This window comes from Anomalospiza imberbis, chromosome 5 (assembly GCF_031753505.1).
Source record: "Anomalospiza imberbis isolate Cuckoo-Finch-1a 21T00152 chromosome 5, ASM3175350v1, whole genome shotgun sequence".
NCBI lineage: Eukaryota > Metazoa > Chordata > Aves > Passeriformes > Viduidae > Anomalospiza > Anomalospiza imberbis.
The window spans coordinates 28542003-28566954 of NC_089685.1; the positions used below are offsets into that span (position 1 = coordinate 28542003).

General features: G+C 37.7%; 2 protein-coding genes across 6 annotated transcripts in view; one reads left to right on the forward strand and one right to left on the reverse strand.

Annotated features, from left to right (window-relative positions):
- ZCRB1 (zinc finger CCHC-type and RNA binding motif containing 1) overlaps window positions 1–11760 on the reverse strand; it is a 290430-nt gene extending 278670 nt beyond the window's left edge. Inside the window, exons 1-8 of one of the 4 annotated variants that reach the window (XM_068190026.1) lie at window positions 11603–11760; window positions 6904–6991; window positions 6720–6748; window positions 4458–4569; window positions 4268–4375; window positions 3412–3521; window positions 3236–3311; window positions 1736–1879 (exon numbers count right to left, since the gene is read on the reverse strand). In XM_068190026.1, coding sequence (XP_068046127.1) covers window positions 1748–1879; window positions 3236–3311; window positions 3412–3521; window positions 4268–4375; window positions 4458–4569; window positions 6720–6748; window positions 6904–6987 — 651 coding nt within the window. In that variant the 5' untranslated portion in view covers window positions 6988–6991; window positions 11603–11760 and the 3' untranslated portion in view covers window positions 1736–1747. Of the gene's footprint in view, window positions 1–1233; window positions 1880–3235; window positions 3312–3411; window positions 3522–4267; window positions 4376–4457; window positions 4570–6069; window positions 6110–6719; window positions 6749–6903; window positions 6992–11081; window positions 11291–11602 lie in introns of those variants that run through there. The other 3 variants (XM_068190024.1, XM_068190027.1, XM_068190028.1) reach the window with 3 other exon arrangements.
- A 4648-nt stretch (window positions 11761–16408) lies between these two features.
- Window positions 16409–24952, forward strand: part of PPHLN1 (periphilin 1) — a 58011-nt gene continuing 49467 nt past the window's right edge. For both annotated transcript variants that reach the window (XM_068190022.1, XM_068190023.1), the window contains exons 1-4: window positions 16409–16462; window positions 17535–17626; window positions 20948–21127; window positions 21568–21623. In XM_068190022.1, the coding sequence (XP_068046123.1) occupies window position 16462; window positions 17535–17626; window positions 20948–21127; window positions 21568–21623 (329 nt within the window). In that variant the 5' untranslated portion in view covers window positions 16409–16461. The remainder of the gene's footprint in view (window positions 16463–17534; window positions 17627–20947; window positions 21128–21567; window positions 21624–24952) is intronic.

Below are 24952 nucleotides of genomic sequence, written 5' to 3' on the forward strand. Positions count from 1 at the left end.
TACACAGAAATCTTAATTCTTACAAGCTATCAAATATTTCCAAACCGAAGTACTGGTCCTCTGTCAAATTCTAGTTTTTTATCTTTTTTAAACCAGCATTGCATATGGTATTTGAGATGACCAACTCCAATTTTACAATTTTACATAGTGGCATAATCCTTTTGTTTTGCTTTTTTTTTTTTTTTTTTTTTTTGGACTGCCATTGAGACCTAACCTAACATTTGAAGAAAAGAAGCATGCTGGCAGCATTACTTGCTTCCTAAGTAGAGTTTAGAACTCCTCAACCTTCATTATTGCACACATACATGATGTAGAATGATTGTCATTTATTAACAATATGCCTGGCAGTTTAGCTCTCAGCTCTTCAGTATTAAGAGAACTTCCTGAAATTCAGTGAAGGAAGCTTCAGATTTAATATACAGTACTTTCAGCAAAAAGTCAAAATCAGTCTTAAAAACATTAATCCTTAGATTACTGAGTCCAAGATCTTCCTGTATCTAGAGCCCAATACTTCTTCCCATTCTGCTGACTTGAGGAGCTTGCACAGAAAAAACTTGTATTACTTCATTCTTGTTTCTGAATTCTTGTGTTTAAGGAGCAGTGGAAGACACCAGAATGATGTTCTGAATGTCACTACTTTATAGTAGCTTAGAGGGTGTGTGTGCATGTTTCTTTGCTTTGCACCTGGTTACATATTTGAATGTAAATTGGTATTAATTAAGAATACATAATGGTATATTTGTATTTACATTTTCTATATTTGGAAGAAAATCAAGTCCTGATGAGCTAACAGGAAGAACTGAAAATAGAAAGAGGCCAGCTTGTCTCTTATTTCCAAGTGTGAAATTGTGAATGTATTTTATAATGTGCTTCCTAAAAGTGAAGAGTTTATACTACACACCAGTATAAAACGGGTACCATTATCACCACGTGTCTGTGGTTTTGGAAACAATCACAGCTACAGGACAACGTGCCTAGAACCCTAGAGAGATCTAAGGAAAGAGAAAGACTGAAAAGCTTTATGTGCAAAATACGTGGCAATACACTTTGCTAAGACACCATGATGGTTCCAAGTACACATGAAAGCTGTTTTTCAGGCATGTAGGAAACCATGCCTTTCGGATTTTGCCAGCAGGTTCAGATGGCTGCGATGTAGGTTAGATCCAAGTGTATTTAAAACTCTGTGGATAACTCTAATTACTGTTAGGCAAACTGCAGTCAGGAGAAACAGTGTTGATGTGACAATAATTTATTACAGTACTGCATGAAGAGTAAAATGACAATGCCTAGAGCTGAAATTCAACCCTATGCAGAGGAACCCTATGCAAGTTTCATAATCTACTGAAGTACTACTAAAGCACTGCTTCCAAACAAACCAATACATAAAGCATCAGTGGTGTTAACAGTCATCCTAAGAGGAACTCCTCTTAGGAAAAAAGCCTTGGGAAATTCTTTCATTAAACACTTCACTGCTAGGACTTGGGTCTAGATACTAACTGCAAGACACATTCTCACAGATACTTTTCTGGATTTAAGTGTATAATTACATCATTTTCTAAAAAAGTTGCCTTGAAAGGTAAGGTTTTGAGACACAGATATAAAAAGATGGGAGAGTAAGGGGACAATAAAAAACCCATGATCTTCACTGTCTTCAACACCAAAACAAACCTGTATTACAGATCACTTTGTAGCACTTTACAAAATGTACACTATATATATCTTACATATGCATTTAAACAGTATTATTTCAGTCACTAAGTTCTTCCTCATCACTGAAATAAGCACTTTTCTTAATCCGTGGACGTTTTGAATCATCTGAAATTGAACATTCCCCTGCAGTCTGTGTCCATCTTTGTTGTTCTTCCTCAATTTTGGCTTGCTGTAATGAGGAAAAGAGAAGTATTAGCTGGGATTAAGAAAAATTAAGGAGCACTACAAATAACAATGCTAATTCTTAATATACACTGAATTCTTAGGTAAGTTAAAGGGTTTATTTCCAGATAAACTGTGTGATCAAAGCACTAGGAAACATTTCTGAAAGTAGCTCTCACATATAAGCTGTCTTCTACACCACAGCAGCCGCCTGGACCATCCTGTATTCTCAGAAAGAGGAATTTTGCCCATGGCAAACTTCCAAAAATATAGGGAGATCTAAAGCAAAAATTCTAACCACATCTCTTTAGCTGAGATCTAAAGCAAAAAATGCCTCATGTTTTAAACTGATGTTATTGAATCAGCTTTGTTCTTCTAACAAGTCTTCTATCCATTGTCCTTTGCAGTCATTCATTCACATAATGAGTGCCTTTGGGGATTATTACTGAAGGTTATTCAACTAATAGTTTAAATAGAAGCTTCCTATTTTTACCAGTTAAAAATCTTTGGATAGTGACAGTGAGGCATCAATAGAAATGAGAATGTTTCCTGGCTTCATAGGTTTTATTTCCAGTTGTGGAGTTTTTGGGGAAAGGGAGGAACATTGTGAATATGTGAATCACTTTTTTGGACTACATCATGGAAAAGTCCTGCACTCATTACAGTCACATTCAGAACAAAGTTATTAACTCTTGAGGGGCTTTCTGAGTAGGGACAGACACACAGGCAACAACGTTGACCAGGGAGCCAAGAAATTTGAATATCAGGTCAGGCTTGTTCTGTTTTGTGAAGCAAAAGGGTGTAGAGATAAAGAAGTAATAAAGACAGTAATACGGATGTTAGATAAGCTAGCTACATAAAAAAATACGCATTCAGTATGTTTTGGGAGATGAGGTCTATGAGAGAATGCAATGGTCTGTACTAGGCAAAGGAAGTGTGCCAGTAATAAATGCTGAAGGACATTCCAGTGAGGACAGAGGATGTGTCTGGTCACTTATACATGACTGGCTTTTTGTCTCCTCAGACAACAAAGTAAAGAGGGATTTGTGGGCAAAAACCTAGCAGAGCATCACAGCAGAGATGACACAAGCAAATGCCAAAGGAGCTTGAAGGGAAAAAAACGCTGCAACACACAAATACAGCAAGAGTGAAAGAGCAAGAAACCCAAACAAAATTCCACTGAACATGCCTGCAATGTAAAGAAGCCAACTATAGTTACCAACTACTGCTACCAAACCAGAGCCCACTCAGTGCTACAGAGCAGACAGACCTATGCATCTATATCAGAGCTTCCGAAAAGCAGCTAAATAAGGGAGTTGAATTTAAAAAATAAAAATAAATATGCCATGCTTCAATTTTGTACCTGAAAAGCTATGGCTTGGCTGAGGCTATCTAGAGCAGGGTCTTCTCCTTCCTCTTCACTTTCTTCTTCCTCCTCACTTCATTGTGCAAGGAGAGAGAAAAAAATATAGATATTTAAGTGTTTAGTATGAAAAAACTTCCTAAAAAAAGTAGTAACATGTAAATCAATATACATACATTTCTTCTGGCTCCACTATTTTCTTTCTCTTCTTCTTTTCTTTTTTTTTGGGTGGTTCCCGCTCCCCTAGCATATTTTTAGGACAAGCATAACTTAAGTGTCCTGCTTCCTTGGAAAGAAAGAAATATTGCTTAACAGAAGCCATTACAACCAAATATACGTTAAAACGTATCATGAGGGAAGTTCATGGGGGGGAAAAATGGGAGCAATTAGTAAGATAAATGGAATGCTGAATTAGCACACAGAAGACAAACCCTTCCCTAGGCTCGCCATGGAAATGAAGAGATTAGCGGTGATATGCATGCTCAACTGCAAACGGAGAACAAGCTACAAGAACAGTCGATTTTTTTTGTCGGTTACAATAACGGAAAACACTACACATGGTTTATATTCAAAACAGGACAGAAAGCTCAGAATTAACAATTTAAGATACAGGAGTGAGGTGACATTTTTGCTGTAAGAAGTGTTATGAATATAAATCAAGTTTGTATTGGACATTAAATACTATCCAAATATCATGGTCCTATATTACTGTGTTCAGGAAAAGTTAGGAATTAATTAAAACTTAAAACTCATTTCTATATAAAACAGTGTGTTTCCTGTATTTATTTTATTGCCAGCTAAATAATGAACTTCCAAAGGTATAGCAAAAGCAGATACTTTGAAGCAAAGAATAGGAAGTTGTCATTGCAAGTTTTCATGTGCATCACTTATCTTTCTTGGGTTTTATTTCTCTTTGTACTTTCATTACCATCTACTATTACTACTACTATTTAGTATTATTTCAATTATTAAGTTGTTCTTATCTCAACCCACAGCCTTTGTCCGTTTCTCTACATTTTTGGTTTTACTCACCCCACATTCGTAACACTTAGACTTATCAAAGTAGTTCCGCCTTCGAATGAATTCTGCTGCTCTTCCATTATCAATGGCAATACTTGCTTTTATTACTCTTCCAAACAACTACAGAAAATTGGAAAGAAAAGGTAAATGTTTTGGGACTGAAAGCCCAACCCTGTTGCCATAAAAACTTTCCACAACTTACCTGTTTGTTATTAAGTGCCCGAGAACAGATTTGTGCAGATTCTTTATCCAAAAACAAAATAAAGGCAACTCCTTTGCTCTTTCTAGTGTCTTTGTCTTTCATAATGGTAACTCTGGAAACATATAACCACATTATTGATTTTAGTGAACCACACTAAAATTACTTCAGAGATATTTTTTTCCTTAACGATCTCAGTGGGATCTTACCTTTGTTACACAGCAAAAGAGTTAAGGTATATTTAACAATAAAAATACTCATTAAACAGAAATTCAAAGGAGCAGCTAACCTGGCCATGTATTTAGAGGTAGAGTGGAGATGATTATAAAAAAGCATGTGGGGTCTTTCTGGAACCAGTATCAATCTTAATTCCCTTGGGTGACTTGAAGAACACAGAATATAATCTTTAGATTTACAAGCAACGTAACTGGAGGGAACTACATATACTAGAGGTGAAAGGAAAATTAATGAGTAATCTTACCATTGCTATTATTGCTGAAAAACACAGTGTGAACTGCCTCCAAACTGAGAAATCTATGTTCATGTAGGACTAATCAGCTAAACAGTTTCACAATAGGAAACACTACTATATGCAGTACTGTTCTACAAATATCTCCAAATGAAATCCAAAGACCATGGATGCATGTGTTATTTCACATGACATAGAAAGTTAAATCTTCAGTCTAACATTGAAATCAACAGCTTCAATAGCACATTGAGAAGTTCATGAAAATCTAGAAACAGTAAAACAAAACCTGAAGATAATAATTTACAAGACAAAGCCGGGGTGTGTGTATGGCTGGAACCCACACAGCCTCAATTCTTTCCATCTTAATGTTAGTTGTATTCAGTATGTATTCAGTATGTATCTCCCGAAAAAAAACCTAACAAAACAACAACAGTGAGAAGCAGAATGTCAGGCTGCAAGTACATAAAAATCAAGGTACAGGTAAAAAAGTTGGGAATACACTCCTCCCTATGTCCACCACAGGCAGAACAAGGCTCAGCCACAGGGGAAGACAAAATTCTAAGAAGTAACCAAAAAAAACTAAGCCCCACTTCAATACAAAAGGCCTACCATACAACCTGTATAAGTAACAGATGACCTACATGGTAAAAACTTTATGAAATAAAAACACAGTAAACAAAGCTCAAATTTCCCCAAATATATGCACAAAAAGGTTGAATTTGACAGTTTTACTACCAAAGCCTCTTGGACAGGACACGTACAACTGCATGCATTAAGTTCAAGTGTTAATAAAACTGACTTTAAAACAATTATATTAATTTTTCTGCCAAGCTACTCTTTGAAGAATTCCAACACAAGCCTGGTATGACTGTCAAGCTTCCAATCAGGATATTGAACATAGCAGTTAATAACACAAGAATAGAAAGAATCAAGTGTGACAAATCTTTAAAACGTCAGGAACTTCTTGGAGCCATAGAAAGTCTGATTTCTTAATGAACAAACTCAGTTGAAGTCATAATAGTCAGGATATATTTACTTTTCCTGCTATTTGTCACCTGAAACACACTTCTGAGACTTCATAAACTTTGAAACTCTGTATCTCACAGGTTATTGCAACAGCTACTAGAAATTAGACAAAATACTTGCTGGTTTAGGATTAAAAACTGAAGACTTGAGTCTCCTTATTCTGACCAATTAAAAAAAAATAAACAAACTAGTCAGTTTCTTACTGTGACATTTCTTTCTATCATTTGAACACAGAGGGAGATATTCACATATATGGTTCATGAATACTCCAAATACTGAAAGCTATTAATGCAGCCTTACATCTAGCTTTAGGTAAAATACTAAGTAGTCACAATAACCAGCCCCTCTCGAATCACAGAACTGTACACTGCATTGTGGGAACTGTGACATCTAGTTCACATAAGAAGCTCCCACTTTCACACTTACCCACTGTGCCCCACAGTGGTGAAGGAAAGGGGAATAATACTAAAAGAACACTCTTTCAACTATTTCAGAGAAAGGACTGAAGGTATGTAACAACATTCTACTTGCTCTTAAGAAATGGTTAGCAAAACCTGTCCCAAACACAAATATTCTTGTATTATGTATATAACTGCAAGAACTTTCAGTTGTTAAATTAAATTTATACTTTATTAAAAATGAAAAGAACTTCAATACAGCTCCACATTCATACTTTAATTACAAAAAGCTCAAGACTTTCAAGTGACGGAAAGACATAAAATATTTAAAATGAGAGGTACAAAAATAGAAGGCCATATCATGTCACTTACTTGACAACTTTCCCATACTTTGAAAATATCTGAAATATAAAATAAAATAAAAAGATTTAACAACAGACAATTGGATTTCACTAATACTAAATTTATCATGACAAACTTATATATCAGTATTGATTTTACAGTCAAAATTGTTGTCAACAAGTTTAATCTAAACAATGCATCTCTTAAAACTTACCCTGTACAGATCATTGTTAGTCAAAGCAAATGGTAAATTGGACACATACACTGTGCTTTTGCTTGGTGCCAACCCACCACTCATTTTTCTGATGAAAGGAAAAAGAGAGAAGAGTTAAACTGTATTGAACAAAGAAATCAATTAAAAAAAACCAACATTTCAAGACTTTCAATTTTATTTCAAACCTAGCCCAGACATCCGTGATAAAGTTGCAGGAGAGCATCATTTTACATGAAAATTAGTGTCTGCCTTCATGGCCTACATAAGACATACATTTCTTCCTCCTCTCCTGGATACAAACATATTTTTGTTTTATGTGAGTTGATTTGTAGTCAAGAAAAAACTGGCAAGCTAGTGTACTTACAATAATTCCCTGGTGATCTGTGCAATTAGAAAGGTTGAGGGCCAAAAGAAACAAGCAATGTTCATTTATTAAATGTTATGGACAACGTGTCAAAATTACTGACCTTTGCACCAGTACCAGCATGATCTGATTCTTGATGCAAGTATTAGTTCAGAGGCATTCAACATACAATAAAATACACTTGGTTAAGGGGGGAACAAAAGTTTCCCTAAAGCAGAGTCCTAGTTATTGTGGGGAGGGAGATAAATATATTTTTAAGTCAATGTAGCATGATGCTGAAATGGCATGCTTTCATTTCTTCTCTTAACTACTGCTCAAGTTTCTGCGCTCCTCTAGAACTGCATGTGTCCAGAGCTGACCATAAAGCAGAATCTCTGCAGAAGCACTCCCCTTCCTCCTTCTGACTAGGCAGATTTCTCCTGGTAGGAAGCAGGAAAATTTCCAATCTTTCCATTTTGATTTCCAATCTTTTCTATGCTCTTGAAACTGAGTATGTCTGGAAGCAATCAATTAATAATACTGTTATAACCACATAGCTATCATCTAATACTAGGTGAAGAGTAACTGAACTAACTTGAAAATGACAAGCAAAGGTTTTTCTTCATCTTTGGACATTTCCCAAGATTTTTAGTGGTGTAAAGTCTGTGCAAAACATTCTCTTTGATCCATTCTGTAGCCATGGTTGAGACCAAGAGCTAAGTGAGTAAAATTTAAGATTAAAACATACCCCTTATGAAAGGCCATACCAAATAGTACAGCAAACCCACTCCCTACACAGTCCAATTTCTACCTCCTTGTCCATTTTCCTACAGCCTTATTACTGCTTCCTGGCACCTCTAGCCAATTCCCAACTGAGGATCAAGCCACTTTTTCAGCAAGACTGCCTCATTTTAAAAGTGCAGACAAAAGCTGATGAAGGGATAAAATCCCTAAAGTATTAAAATCAGCATCTGCCATATTACAGTTTCTTAGGGGACTTCTTGAGTAGCCAGTCTGAACAGATTGCTCGGCCAAGTGCCAACAAAAGTAACTAATATCACACTCTAATCCGGCTGATACTTTCTGGCATTTCATGATTTAGTTATCTGAAGGCCTGATATTCCCAGTAGACACTGTTTATCCAAGCGCTTAGCCTCTCTTTCCTGACATGCTTACTGTATCACAATTCATTTGAGTGGCAGTTTCCAAGTGATTCAATTTTGAGGTTTTTCATGTTCAGAGACTGTTTTTTGGCATGAGCAAAAATGGCAACACAAAGGTTAAGCAAATGAAAACAGAATAAAATTGCAATAAAGGCCACACATTGCATCTGGTGTTAGGCAGACTGGGTTCATTATCCCAAATTCCTTACTGCTTGGCATTAGTATCTTTGACAAGCCTAACCAGACTGGGTTGGCAACATGCCATGTGAATGGATGGCCTGAAGTGCAGTTATCCAGATGTACAGTGGATAGAAGGACTCAGGAAGAGCAATCTCAACACTGCACTATGCTACATTGCCAGTGCTATTATATTGCAGCAGTGGACAAGAAAACACTGGAGGTGAGCCTCGAGTATCTGAATACAAGAATTTCACTCTGCCTAAAAGGCAAGAGAAGCTGGAGCACTTTGCAACAGCAGGGCAAAGCAGCCCCCATTTTAGTGGGCAGGCACCAGGGAGAACAGCATGACTGGAGAGCAGTCAGCCTGCATATTCCACAATGCCACAGTGCAAACCTCCACAGAGAAGGTGAGACATCAGGCGGAGATTACTACTGCGCTAACAGCTCAGTTGTTAGGAAATTATTAATGAAAGCAGCCTACAGAGCCACCATTTTCAACTGCACACTGCTTTTTCTAGAAGCTGAAAGAGTTACACCCCAACAACACTGGCTGCCAGACACCTGAGGTTGAACGTTGTTTCTACTCCCCTGGACAACTTTGGGTTTAACAGTTTTGCTGCTCCAACTGCCCAAATATTCTTAGCAATCTGTATTGTTTAGGACTGTTGTGCAAGTACTGCTTATTTTTAATGTCTGACTCACTATACAGACACAGCTTTAATACAAGAGGGAGTATAGCAACTCTGTGGTTATCATCATTTATTATAATGATGTTTTCTAGTTGTAGGGGTAAAAAATGCCAGTTCCAGCATTAAGCTAAGTCTCCAGACAAGACATGTCATCTGGAGACTCGTCATTACAAGGTTGAGAGTCCTGCTACTTCAGGAATTTTCTAACTTCATAGAACTGTCCAATATAAGATTTTCATCACATTCTTTCTCCATGATTACCAGTCTCTCTGCTCAGCTGACAAGGAAAAAAAAATCCTCTTCCCTCACAAAAATCTCCAGATGAACCAAAAAACATCATCTCAGCTTTCTTCTTGTTGCTGGAGACTCAACTGTAAGTAAGGTGGTACAGCCTGGCTTCAAGGCTATATATATCTTGCTAGAGCTTTTCAACAAATCAAAACATTTCTATTTTATCCTGGATGCTTTTTTGGGGCTTTCTTGATCTTCAAGGTATTACCTTCATTACTTTAAAACATTGGCTAAAAGCCTTTGCAATGCCTCCACAGAATTGCACACAATTCCCATTAATGTAACGGCCTCTCTGTAATATTAATGCCTTCTTCATTTATCACTTTCACATATTAACTTTGACAACAGAGTTATGTCTCATTACAATGACTTCTTGAATTCAATCTTTTTTGTCTTTTCTAACAACTTGAACTAAAAGAAGTCTTTTTTTTGACAAAAGCCATCTGTCAGCCATGATTAAGTCTCCTGAAAAATAGATCAGGTACACGAATATGTTTTGGTTCAATCCAATATGCTTACTGCAGCATCTGTCATTAGTATTGGGGATATCACAGAAAGACAATGATTAATTTCAGTAACTGGCTTTTCTACTCTATCCCAGAGGACAGAGGACATGAGGACACCACCAAAACAGTTCAGATGCCTCTGAATCATCAAGTGGAGCCTAAATTTACTCATACTTTCGTGACTTAACTTTGGTATTTCAACTTAAAAGCACAAACTTGTATGTTTGTTTTTAAGTGCAGTGCAGCAATGTCAGATCTATGATTTAATCAACTGAAGTATGTACAAATGACTTGTGAGCAAGTTTCTCAAGACACTCCCACTTAGACCAATCAGAGTTTTTCTATCTCGATCCTTAAAACACAGTATTTTCTTCCTGATTTAATAGTGTCAACAGAGTTTAGACCCAAATCAAGAAACCATTAATTGTGGCAGGAGCTTGGCTCGGCTAATATTAAAGTGTCTGCTAAAGGATGAAACCAAACTCATGTTCTCCTTGGTCGCTGACAAGGGTATCAACGACTTGCTACAATTCTGCCCTGCACAAGGGGCATGAACAAGCTGTAAGAAAATAATCTGTTTTATCTCATACTCCCTTAAATAGTACCAAGCAAATATTAAACAGGATCAAGACTTGGTAAATAAGGTTAGCACTATCAGCAAAGAAAGAATACAATTTGCTCAAGGCAAAGAGGAACATAAAAGGATGTGTGGTTTGAATCAAAACACTTTTATGTACTGTTCTAACTACAAAAGCTTAGGGACAGTAAGACTGGGCAACCAGACCATCTACCCAAACACATATAATTTATATATGTTCCTTTTCCAGAGTATGAATAGGTGTCACATCAACCTTGGCCAAAATCATTGGAGTTTTGTCCCAGACAAATAAAATGATATGATTCCATTTTCAGCCCCAGTACTAATCAGCATTCGCTGAGACTTTATTGTGAATGGAGATGATACAGCAGTAAGTGCTTTACTCGACAACAAATGTATAATACCTACAGAAGTAAGGAGTGCTCTGGAGGCCTGGGCTGCCTTCTTTCGCCTCCACTTGGAGAGACTCAGGGCCCTCAGAAGTTCATCATTTCTATGCTACCATTTCCCCCACGCTCCAAAGGGAAAGCCCATAAAAGCTTTTCCAACAGTGTCTTTTTAAAGGGATTCTCAGCACAGCCGAGATGGGAGAAGAGCTCCTTGGTTCAATCGCATCTGGTCTCACCTAGAGCTTCACCAGGAGGGGCCGATGTGGGTAACTCACATCGTGCCGGCCCTTCCTCCCCAAATCACGAGACACGTAATCTATGATCTATTCCAGAGCTCAGTGCGAGCACAGCGACATTAAAGCAACACAACCACAGACTGCTCAGCAACTTCCACACGCTGTGTTAACACCTTCGGCCACACCATCACAGCGCGGCCCCGACCAGCCGCTTATTTCGTCCCTTCCTATTCCGCAAAGGCCCGAGGCGAGCGAGCTGTGAAGGAGCGTTCGCGACACCCGCGGTGCCCCCGCCCCGGCGTACCCGTCACGGCGGGGCTCAGCCCGCGCGGGAGCCCATCGTGCGACGCGGCTCGGAGAGGCGCAGCTGCGCTGCCGGCGGGACGGGACAGCCCGGAACACACGGCTCCCTCCTCCGCCACCGCCGCCCCGGCCCGTCGCGCTTCCGCCGACGCGCAGCTCCCGGCGCGGCTGCGGCCAATGGGCGGCGGCTCTGCGACGGCGGGCGGGGGTTTCCGCCGACCGCCCGGGAGCGCCGGAAGCGGCGGCGGGAAGCGGGTGAGCGGCAGGTGGGTGAGCGGCGGGCACGGGAGCGGGGCCGAGCCGGGAGCTGGCCGTCTTCCTCCGCGGAACCAGCGGGGCCAGAGCCGATTCCCTGGCCGGCGGCTGCGGTGGGACGCGCTCGGCTTCTTGCGGGGCGCCCCGGACCGCCTTCCTGCCCCCGCTGCGAGCACGTGGAGCCGGACTGCTCGCGAGGTGGCTGAAACTCGGTGGCGGGACTGGAGCGGTGGGAAGGACGGCCTCCTCTGGGCAGCACCCGAGATGGCTTGTAAGCCTTATCATTTAAACTTCCTGAAAACCCATATGCGACAGAAGACTTCGATTCTCGGTTTAATTTGTGTATTTGTTCTGAAGGGAAGGTTCGTCCTCCTTGTACATACATGTGACAGTAATGTTAAACAATAATTCGTAATGAGTGTTTGGAGGCTACATAAGTCCCATTGTAAACACTTTCATTGATGTGTGTGGTGGGTGTGTTGGTGCAAGATCAGTATCCTTATTGTTTCTAGAGAGATAAATAAGACGTGAGTGTGTCACTCAGCTCATTTCCTAATAAGTACTAGAATAAGTCTTTCAGAATAAATCTTTGTGATTAGTTTAACAACAGGGTATGTTGTGATATTTTAAGTCCTTACTAGTATTTAAGCATCTCAAGTCTACTCTTCATGGTTCTCTATTCTCATTCATACGCCTTAAGCAGGCTCTGTCCTCTCCAGTAGGGTTTTCAGGGATAGTCTATAAATTCTTTATCTGTGACTTCAAGGGACCAAGGACAGTCAGAAATAACAAAAAGATGTGGAAACCTGCCTAACCAGTGAGGACAGTTTGATACAGTGACTTGCCCTGGGTGAAGTGCTGTGGCTTGGATGGTACTTTCAAGAGTAATTTTTGAGAGCATTGTGGTTTTGACTGGTTATGGCAGCAGGATGGAAAGCTGCCATTTTTTGTTGTCAGAGTGTTTGTGCTGCAGGGTGGGAAGCCACAGGAGCACCATCCATGCAGGTGTTTGCAGTGACATTGCCGGTGGAACAGCCACATCAGAGCCTGGTAGAATATGGCACTGGCACTGACGATGGACAGGCCGGTAACTGCAGGTGGTCGGGCAAAGATAAGTGCTAATATATCAGTCATTCTATTACTATGACCCCCAATGCATTGCTTCCATTGCTCTTGTCCCAGTGGCATACTAGAATGATGTAGTAAGAAGGTGGAATTGGTGGGATTGTAAACCCTCATTGGAATGCTGGTGCTGTTATTAATTATGTTCTGTTTACGTATGCTGTTTTAAGTCAAAATTATTGTGAATGGCTTGAGAAAGGTTAGAAGAAAACCTCTTGGTATCTAGGTGAATATCCTTAGACTTGTTGCAGTCATACTTCTAAATGCTTTTGAAACTCTTACAGCCTAATATTTGCTATTAGGCAGAGACAGATTGTCTTCAAATCTCTGTTTTGTCTTAGTGCCTCTCTCATTTTATTTTATTTCATGGTGTTGGATTTTTCCCTCTGCTCTCACACTTCTTTTTCATTTACCAGTAGGACTGTGTCTATTCAGTGTGTTTTACCTGTCCCAAGTATGAAGGGAAGATGAGAAAGTTACTTTCTCCCCCAAACCAATTTTTATCTGCATTGCCTTCTGTCTAGGTAAGAGATACTGGGATGTCTTTGAAGATTATCAAATACAGAGTCTAATTCCTGGAAGATAAAACAATGTTTTCTGTCTGTCTTTATATCCTCACAGCAGGAATAATTCCAACCTTTATAGTGATATTTCTAATAAGTTACATCTCTCCTACATCTTGTACAGAAGTGTTTGAGCTTTTTTGAAAGCTTTCCAAAGTAGAGAGGATAGACAAAATTGGCTCACATTTGTCAGTCTCTGCTGTTTATCAAAGTAACATTATAAAACCAGATATATCCCAGTGGCATGGGAGGCACTCCAGCTGCCTGTCTCTGCATTTGCTTTGTTCACATATGGTAAGATGTAGCCATCTGGATTAGGAAGCTGTATGTGTGGAAAACAAAAATGTAGGTTCTGCACATGCTAGAAAATAACAAATCCTGGAGAAGTAGGTACTTGCAGTCTCGATGAAAAGTGATGTCTCAAATAAATGTAAGCAGACAAGAATTGTGTACAATTGTGTACAATTCTTGTGGAGTGCTTTTGCAAATGTATCAGGAGGGTGCAAAAAATCTGAAGAGACCTGTGTAGTCTGCCTGATGAGAAAACCTATATTAGCATAGAGCACAATATAGTGCTAATTGGAGTAAAGCCATTCTTGGAGGCTGGCTACAACAGAGCAGCTTGTGTTAATAGAATGACCTCTGCACTTACAGAATGTCTTTATTTGAGAGAATACTTTGCTTTAGGTAAAATAGTCATCTCTGATCAAAAATAGGAAGAGATTGTTTAAATTAATATAGCAATTACCTGTGTAATTATATATCACAATATTAAATATCAGCTGGTTTTGTTGTATGTGCTAATACAAAATAGTTAATCAGGATGAGTTACAGTATTAGGTATGAAACAAAACCAGATTTTTCTCATTCTTTGTTTTACAACAACTTTGTACCTAGTGAGAGAACAGCTGAATCTCAGTACAGCATGATAAACTTGAGATTCGAGCTCTTGAGTCTTTGTTAATGGAATCTTCTGATATTGATCCTAAGAGTTTAAACTGTCCATGGTTGTAATTAAAGTTGTGTTAGGTCACAACAGTTAGGAAATGTATTGTTTTCTTTTTCTGTAGAAACAGGTAAAAGGTGCACAAGATGCTGGGAATTGCATTTTCTTCCCTTCAAACAATTTTTTCTTTTGATATTTTCAAATACATCCTTATTGTATCTCATTATTCTCAGCTAAATTTTGTCTGTTTTGTCTTCTGTATAAAATTGTTCTCTACTTGTTTACCTTACCAGCATTTTACCAAAGTACTTGGTGGTTGATTCTGCCTGATTAACTTTCTTCATTTCATTCCTCTAAATGCAGATGAGATTTTTCTTCCATCTGCATAGTTGCATGTTGTCTAGTGTATATATTTTTTTATCAGTCTGTTGACTTTTGTGATAGTGTATCTCTGCTTTTTTGCAGCTTGTGTTTTTGTTGAAATACTGGTCTTAATTCTTTCTCATTTCAATGAGGGCCAACAGTGATAAAAAAGGGAGGGTTTTTATCAGCCTTGCTGCCTGATAAAATAATGGGGACTGTATGTGAGTGTTGGTGCCTACTGCCAGTGGTGTGTGTTGGGATGTTGGAGGTGGTTAGACTGACAAAGCAGCATGAGGTGTAAGTTTGTGCTCCGCTTCAGTAGCACTTATCTGTGTTCCTTTTTGAACATTGTGTTCAGTTAACAGTTTCAATAACTCTTGTAGGGAAAAGGACAGGGTCACTACTGTATTTGTCAAAATGGAAAAAAAAAGCAGCCCGCTTGAAAACCTCATCTGAATTCAGCTTCTGGTATTTTGCTCTTTGTCTAAAAACCTGAGGGTTGCTATCAAGTACCTAAATCTCTGTGAGGTGGGTGGGCTGTGGATGAGCAGGGGAGGGAGTGGGTGCTGTGAGCAGTTCAGGTGCTTCCCAGCTGTGGGCAAGTATAGACAGAAGGAAGGGTCCACTCTGGGCAAGGGCTGGGCATGAGCGACCAGCAGTGAAGTGTTTTAAGGCAGAGCCCGTGATGCCTTTTCAACATAATGATTTTGTGTTGCCATAGCTAATTCTGTCCCTCCTGGTACATAAAAATACAGAAATGTTCAAGTACTGTTCTGAGCACAAAGAAAAGAGGGCAGTGGGGACAGCTAAGAGGAGATAGAGCATCCTCCTGGTAATGTGGGAAGGAGGGCATGGGGTTGGCCTAAGAGCTGTTCAGGCACATATAGCCCTAGTGTGGATTTTTAGGGCTCTAGAAAAAGTCAGTAAAGTACAAACTAAAGAGAAGTTGAGGCAGTTACTGTGAAAGCGCCAGGAAGGTGCTTCTGATGATGCATCTGACCATCCAATGTAACAATATGAGGAGTGGTTTCAGAACTAGTGACTCTTACATGGAGCTTACTGGAGAGGCCAGGGACAGTGGACCCTCTCGCTTTTGTCCTTAGCAAAACTAGGATCAGCTGGTTGGTTTAGTCAGCTTTTGATTTATTACCTGTAGCTACATCAGACTAATTGTCTGTCTTGGTTATAGAAAAAACTTAAGGTGAAGTATGTTATAAAATGGGACTATGTTTTAAGATGATAATCTGGTTCGTTTGAACCAATGCTAGGGTCAAAATCTCTGAACGTAGATGAACATCTCTGAACATCTTATAGTTGAGGAAAGAGCTTCTTTATCAGGATTCATTCTCTTTTACCAAAATAAAATTCTTTGTTAGATTAAGGTTTTAATTAACTTCTCATCACATGCAACTGAATCTTATTTTTCTTTACAAAGACAGATCACAGGGTACAGACAGTTAAAACATTTAGATTGTATCTGTCTGGCTTACTTAACAGAAAAAAAATATACTTATGATGAATATATTTGTATTTTTTGCTAACTTCAGTTTATTTTTTTTTGTAGGTAGGTGAATGGATCTTCAGAAGCAGAGTTGCTAAAACTGACAGAAAAGTAAGTATGTGAGCGTTGGTTATATTTTGCAAAAGTGTATATCAGAATTAGTGCTACCTCTGTTTACAGTTAATAAACTCTTTTATGTTGATTCTTAGCATCTGTACTAATCAATGATTTTATATAGCCTCAGAAGTCTATTTCCAGTAAAGTGTTTTTACTTTGTGCAAGTGGGTAACATTATGTATTTCTCATTCTGAACATGACCTGCTGTTACTTTTCCATATTGACTGTTTTTAACACCTAGAGCTACTATTGTGATGGAAGGTTTAAAAAATATAATTCTAGCAGTTAGTTATCTACTTTCAGTGTTGTATAGTAGAAAATTTGTCACCTTTATAATCATCAGAAAGGTGTGAACTTCTCAAGTCTGTGTTGTCTAGTACAGCATGACTAGAATCTCTTAGGATGATGGTTTATTTCCACCTCCCTTTAATGACTGACTCTGCTTCCTTTCCTCTGGAAAGAGGTATTTTTTTGTTTGGCTGGCTCCCAATTTAAAACAGGAAGTATCTGCATGTGAATAATGTATTGTATGCATGTAATCAATATGTGAGGCTTTGTACCAAGAAATTATGTGCTGCATTTTGATCTCTTTCCAGACAATTGAATTGATGAAATAATTCAAATTATTATATTTTATTAAAAAGTAGAAATTATTTAATAAATAGTAATTGAATTACTTTTCTTAAAGTTCCAGTGTTTTTAGAAGAACAGTATTAAAATTGCTGTACGGTATGTGTGTATGCATTTGTTTGTACATCTAGTATTTGCAATATGTGTATATTTCAATAGAGAAATTTATAGTATCTCTAAGGCCTGTAATTTTACTGATTATACTGAACCAATTTCCAGTTCCATGTTGTTGCCCATACTGCAAATTCTTTTTGCTCCAAGTACATGACATACTTTCTATATGTTAAAGGGCTAATAATAAAAAGCGTATGTACAGGGCTTGTGCATAATACCTTGTATTGGGAGAAATCCTGGAACCTTTATTTTTCTGCTCACTGTCCTTTTGTCTATTCATAATGAGTCTGGTTTTCACTAATTGTATTTTCATTGTCTTTAGTGGCATATCGAAGAGATGAAATGTGGTCTGAAGGGCGATATGACTATGAAAGAGTTCCAAGAGAACGTCTTCCTCCAAGGATTCATGGTGATGTAAGTGTGTAGTAAGCATTGTATCTGTAGCATTATAACGTTATTCTATACCTTTATACAATGACCTGTACCATAGGGGGTGGATTTATGTACCTGTGTAAGTTCCTAGTATACCCTAAGTTCATTTTTTCCCTCTTTCTTTGAAGTCAGCAATCTGGCACATGCATCTGCACAGAAAAAATAGGCTGCCTACTGAATTAAGTATTGGTTTCTTTTTTCTTTTTTTTTTTTTTTTTTTTTTTTTTAATTTTCAAATCTGTTTGAACTGTTTTAGAATATTTGTATTTTGGCAAACTGATTTTTTGGTGTAATTCTTTGTTATTAAGTACAGGATTTTTAATGACTTCTGGGGAACAAGAGACCATACTAATGTTGTATTTTTCCATAGTCATTTTATGTTAATATTTCCTTTAACTTGAGGTGGTAAAGGAACTTCTTTCATGATTGTTCTTGTCACCAGCACAGTTTTTTTAATAATGGTTAAAGTATAGGAGAAGATCTTTTTAACAAGAGTTGAAAGTACTTCTTTGCTAAAGCTGTGCTTTGGAGTCCTGTAAAGAAAACACTCTACAAGAAGAGTGTCAACAGAAATCTACTTTGTAGATACAGAGTCTTTTGTGGTGTGTTATGTATGTATGGTATGCTTGTAAAAGCAAATGCAGAAGCTGCTCTTGCTGTGCTATAGAATAACTTCAGAATGCTTTTAGGAATTCTCTGTTCCAGAGAGTTGGGCAATATTTTTTTCTCCCTTGTCTGAAGTCTCCAACAAATGAATAAAACAGGTTGTAGGAGGTTCTTTGGCGGTATTACACCGTAAATAGAATTTTAAGAATAATTTTTGATATTTTTATTTGCATCCTGTGTAATGTGCTTTTGGCAAAATAAAATTTCAGGCGCCAGTACTTCTTATCTGACTGCTCTTTTTCTTATGGTAAATGTGAAATAATACCATTACTGATTTAGTGTCTTCGGGGTTCTCTCTGTTTTGTTTTCAGCTTATCTCTTTGAAAACTTTTGGTTACTCTGTGTAACTAATTACACAGTCTTCTCTATTGAGTAGTTTATTAGTGGTTGGCTGCTCTGTGACATTTTTGTTACTGTGACTGGCAAAAGTAGCATTTCTGCATTTTCAGCAAGCTGGAAATCAGATAGATTTTCACAGGATATTTAGCTACCTCCTTCTCCAAAATGCTTATCAAGATAGGACAAGAGGAAAGGCAGAATGTATTTTCACAGATATTTTTTCAGTTGTTTGACTAACGTGTTGCCAATTTAATTTAACCATTGCATCATTGACATTTTTAAATTCCTGTCATCTTTCAGGCTGTCCAGGGAACAATGTGTGATTAGGCATTATGAAAATTTATAGTCTAAAAGATGTGATGCACTCATTTTGATGGAAATGTTAACTAGATAGTTCAATGCTAGCTTTATATTACATGTGTTTGGAACTGGGTTTGAAGGGAATAGCAGAATACACTCATCACATTTCATATTACCCATATGTACCAAAACAACATCCCCTGTAACTGGGCGAACCAAGATATGGTGTCTCTCTGCCATACTAAAAGATGGATATGGAGTTCCTGCTCATACAGCTCTGCAGATTCAAGATAGTTGGAAGGTACTTTATCTCCTTGTAAGCCTGTACTATTGTATTTGTGTCCACATGAAGAAGTCTGACTTAATTTTGATTAGATAAGTGAAATGGAATTAATTTGTTCAATCTGTTAATATGCTTAGTGTTTGCTGATAGGTTAGTGTGTTAGAAATGAGATGTGCCAATGATACAGAATGAAGTATCTTTTTTTGAAGAAAGCATTAGATGTGTCCTCATCTAAACTGGGTGCTAATTGTATATTAAGTATAGATTGTAGTAGAAACACAGTTATTGTTAATGAACGTGAAATTGCAAGCACTTGACATAATTGTGTGGGTAGGATACTCATCGAGTTTTCACGTAACTGTTCTTCTATATGTCAGTATAGTTAGGTGGAGGGGTCTTCTGGGTGAGGTTAAAGCATGGAGCAGTTTTATTTAAGCTGCACAGCACATCTTTGTAAGCCACCAAACTAAAAAAAAAAATTACATGAGGAGGATGTTCGATGAGGTAAGAGTAGATCAAGCATTGTGACTGTGTATGACTGTGTATGTAGTCTCCACTTTGCACCAGTGTGGCTGTAGGCTGGCTTTAGATTGCCCTCTAGTCTGTTTGTTGGGTGGTCTCTGAAATCAAAACTAACATTTTTTTGCATGACAATATTTAACAGTTTGTGAATACAGTGTATTTTTCTGCAAAAACTATCAGTGCATTAGATTGTGACTTCTTACTGTTAAAAAAATAGCTTGAGTGTCTTTCCTCCCTCCCTGCCCGCCAAATTGCACATGCTAACTCAAGTCTCTGCATTAGTAGCTTTTGTTTAAGGCCCATTAAAAAATGTTCTGCTAAAGGAAGAAGATTTAAAATACAAAATCTTGCATTCATGTTTTCATTCACTTTCTATTTGCGATTGACTTATATAAAACTTAGTTCTAGTAAAATTGAATTTATATTCTTTGCAGCTGTGCAATTTGTACTTACTAAACTAAGAATTTGTATTGTAACATGTTATATACCATTTACAAATGGTATATAACATGTTACAATACAACATTATAACATGTTATATACCATTTGTAAATGGTATATAACATGTTATTTGAAGGAAATAAATTAATTTTGTGTTCTAGCAAAAAGCTGCCTGAAATGTGCACTAGAAGAAAAAATGAGAGCGTTAAAATTCTGTCACTTGGATCTTCAGATCACCTACTGCCTTGTATTCAGTGTGTGTTTATCTATTCAGATTATGAAGCAAGGTCTATCTTAACTACAGTCTCTGCAGTGTGGAGGATGTTATGGACATAAGGAAAATTGTTAGCATTTTCAAATGGACTCTTTTTTTTATAGTCATTACAGGTGTAACTTTCTTTGTTGCATTCTAAAGATAATTTAAAAATCTGAGAAATACATGTAGCTAACCGATGCTCAGAAAGTAGCTAATGCTACTGCTTATAAACTTTCAAAAGACAATTAAACCACGTTTAAATTTTTACCTGTACAATTAAACTTGTAATGCCTAAGAATTGAATATGAGTTGTGTCCACTTAGATTTAATAAGTTATTCCACTGTCAGGCTGGCATGATTTTTAATGTTGCTGTCCCCCTGTGCAATTTCCTCTTTTAAGTCCCATATTTAGAAATAGCTTGGTTCTACTTTTGTTTATTCATTACAGATTTTCAGCTGTTAAAAGCAATATGATTTTGTTTGTTTTGTGGTTTAGGATGATTACCACAGAATAGTAAACGTGGTGCCCAAGAAACCACCACTGCTTGAGAGACCTGGGGACGGGAATTACAGTCGCTATGATGATTACGGTCACGCTGAGTACAGAGACTATAACGAGGGTCGTAGTTTTGCCCATGACCGAAGAAGTGGCCCTCCACACCGAGGTGTACGTAAGGTGATTCTTCTCACATGTTTATGATGTTTGTTTTCCCATTAAGGCTTGAATACTAGGTAATTAAAATACTGGGAAGGTCATTATTGTTGCCCTCTGCAATCCAGCTGTTTGCAATGCTGTAATTTCAGGGTATTGATGGTAATTGATATTTCAAAGACGAAAGTGTTCTTTAAGTCCGAGCATATATATATATATGCTTTGGAGACTTCCATAGATTTAGTGTTTTGTATAGCATTGCAAAGTAGCTCTCTTCAATATTGACAGAGGAAGAAAATAAAAAGTAAAGGGATACTGTGAATAAATTGAGAAGATACTAATTTTTTTTAGCTCATTAAATGCTTTGGTTTTGCAGTAATTAAGTACCATTTGGCAGCTAACGGTACTTGACATCTGACATTGAGATGCATGTCATGTAGTTGTTCTGCATGTATGTTTTGCAGGATGAATCAGGATACAGATGGGCAAGGGATGATCATCCTACAAGACCTGAATACAGGTATTTTTTGATTCTAGTAGTGCCATGCATAGGCTGCAAATATTTAGGGCATTTTACTTGGTCACCCATACAGCTGATAGAGCAGGCCAGTGAAATAACAGGGAAAGAACATCTGTTGAAGTAAAAGACAATAGTGGAAAATGGGTTTTAGTTGTATTGTTTGAAATAAAAAAATAAAGAAATTATATTATATGAAAGTCTCTAGTTCAATAAGGATAGGAGGTATCATGATAACATCTTTAGGATGGTAACCTGGAAGTGTAAATAATTTAATGCATCTCTGATTGATCACACTTCTTACATTATTTCAGAGAATTCTTTGTTCTATTATTTGGTTCTGCAGTACATTGGGGCTACAATATAATGATGCCTGTGCCATTTTAAAGGTTGGTGGGGTAGATAATGGGATTATGAAGTTTATCACAGCCGCCTTCTGAGCTCCCTGTTTTCTCAGCTGAGCTGATGAGTATATATTTCCATCATATGTAATATTAATTTCTATGAACCCTTCTTAGTCTGTACCTCAGGTTCCCATTTATGATATCTAAGGACTAGTAGTAAATCATAGGGCTTTAATATACATATGCCTGCAATGATGTTTGATATGGATTATTTGAGTTAGCAAATAAAGTGCACAGGATAGTGTTACACTCAAAATTTATGGACAAGGATGAAAGTCACCTTAAATATTTAGACAATAGATTGTTAGTATAGGTGAAATATTAGCAGTCTGATGTAAGAATATCATCTGATGGCTGTGCTTTTATATGCCACATCCTGCATTTCCACTTCTTGAGATGTCTATTATACCAGCCTGTATTTGTAGATATTGCATCATGGTGTTAGTCATAATATCATAGAATAACTCCTTGTTACAACATGTATTTAAAACTCTGGTTGTACCATACAAAGGTCAACAGAAGTAAACCAAGTTAGCTACAGACATCTGGCCAAGTGGAAAAATTGCTGTTAAACTAGCAGCAAGTTAAAAAAAGAAGACTGCAAGCAGGTCAGAAAAAGCTCGGACAGGGCAAGCCTCAGTCTTGTGGCGTTGCAAACTCAGTATGGAAGCTGTTAGTAGCAATATCCATACAGGGCCACACAGTTGCAGTAGATATCTATTCCATTGAAAAGGATGATTTAGACATAACATGGGTGGATTATTCTATAACCTCACCATAAAGGAAATCCTTCATACACATAAGTGTCTGTGTGTAATTGACTTCTTTCAGAATTGTATTTTTGGGGCTAGAAGCAATAATTAAAGGTTTTGAAAAGGAGTGCTTAATAAAAACTTGTGTAAAAGTTTTTCTGTCTTTTCCTCTCAATTTAGAAGAATCAGGGTTTTTTAAAGCTGAGGAAAAAACCAAAAAGGCTGAGGAGACCGAGTTTGTGTCAGGCAGTTTATGGTACGCAGAACAAGAGTGGCACCCAGTGGTCAAAAAAATTGTCTTAAATGCATCCTGATTTCTTCCTTTCCAAAATAAGGTTTAAAAAAGTGAGGTTAAAATGCCAGTTCATTTTGTTGAAGGCTTTATAAGTGTGTTGTGTAGCATATGATTGTCCCATCTGAATATATATTTTATACTTCAGATGATATAGCTGTTACACAACTGCAGTAATGCTATGGAAGAACTCCATAAAGATATATGGTTCAAATATATATGTAATTGAATGAAATCCTACTGATTCATTATATAAATGTAGTAAATAATCTTGAAAGTAAAGTCTTGTGATCAGACTGCTAAACATTTGAAATGTTCCAAGTTTGTAATAAACTAAATTATGATTCTTTGCGCATTGAGCAATGTAGTGGATCTCAAGGAGGAAATCCAAATACATTTCATGGTATATGTTGTCTCCTGTGGTGAAAATGATAATTACTTTCTATTTCAAAGATGTTTGCTCCACAAAACATGATATTAAAAAGTTACTTTGTGCAAAAATGCCTTCTCTTTGGATATGCTTAAAGTTATTTTAGGTAAGTTCTTTGGAGTACACATAATTCTTTTTATTTGAGGAAAGAGGAGGAGGTTTAAGATGATTTTAACCAGAAGGATTTTTTTAAAAAATTGCATGGAATATGACTAAAGCATAGTTAAAAGCTAGATAATCAGGAGACTTGTATGGTTAATGGGTTTTCATGGTCAGTACAGTGACTGTAAATTCTTAAAAATAGTAGCTCATTTATTGACAGAAATAATGGCTTTCTTGATTATTTTTAAAATTGCAATCAGCAGCTAAAAAATGTGCTGTAAGAAGTTGTTGTCAATATGATTTTAGCATTTCCTTTTGAGTATTCATCTTTCACATTTTCCTGTTTTGGATTTTGAAAACATACCTGTTGAAAAGTACTTTCCCATCTCTTACTCTTTGCATTTTTCTTCTCCCTATCTTGAGTGCTGAAAAACATTACTTGAGATTCTCCCGAAGTAAAATGCCACTTATCTGCAATATCAAATGTCCTTAGCTGAGTCCTGTGTGCAGTTTTGGGCACCACAATATGAGAAAAATATTAATCTATTAGAAAGTGTCCAAAGAAGAGTAACAAAGATGATGAAGGGCCTTGAGGAGAAGCATTATGTGGAGCAGCTGAGGTCACTTGGTCTGCTCAGCTTAGGGAAGAGGAGAATGAGGGGAGACCTCATTGCAGTTACAAATTTCTCGTGAGGAAAGAGGAGGGGCAGACACCGATCTCTGCTCTGTGGTGACACAACTTGAAGGAATGGCCTGAAGCTGAGTCAGGGCAGGTTTATGTTGGATATCAGGAAAAGGTTTCTCACCCAGAGGGTGCTCGTGCACTGGAACAGGCTCCCCAGGGAACTGGTCACAGCACCAGCCCAACAGAGTGCACAAAGTGTTGGACAATGCTCTTAGACACCATGGTGTATGTAACTCTTGGGGATGGTCCTCTGCTGGACCAGGAGTTGGACTCAATGATCCTTGTGGGTCCCTTCCAACTCCTTATGTTCTGTCATTCTGTAATTCTCTTAAACTTTGCTGTTGAAGAAACCAGCAGTTAGGGATTTTTTGTACTTTTTTTCCCTATTGTTTCTTCAGTGGTATTTTGTTGGGCTTTTTTTAAGCTTCTTGCCTTTTTCTTAAAAATAGGACATGCTTGCTAACTTAGCATTTGTAGGCTTGTGGCTTCAGCTGTGATGTGTCTAATGGCCAGCGGCAGTTCTCCATGAGTGACAAGATGATTGCACAGGTTCTAGCACTTGGCTTACTGTCTTTTTTTTCTTGCCTTCCTCCTTATAGGGTTAAGCTCCTGTTTCCAAGCAGCTGTCATTTACATGGTAGACATTATCATGTCTAGCGCTGAGTGG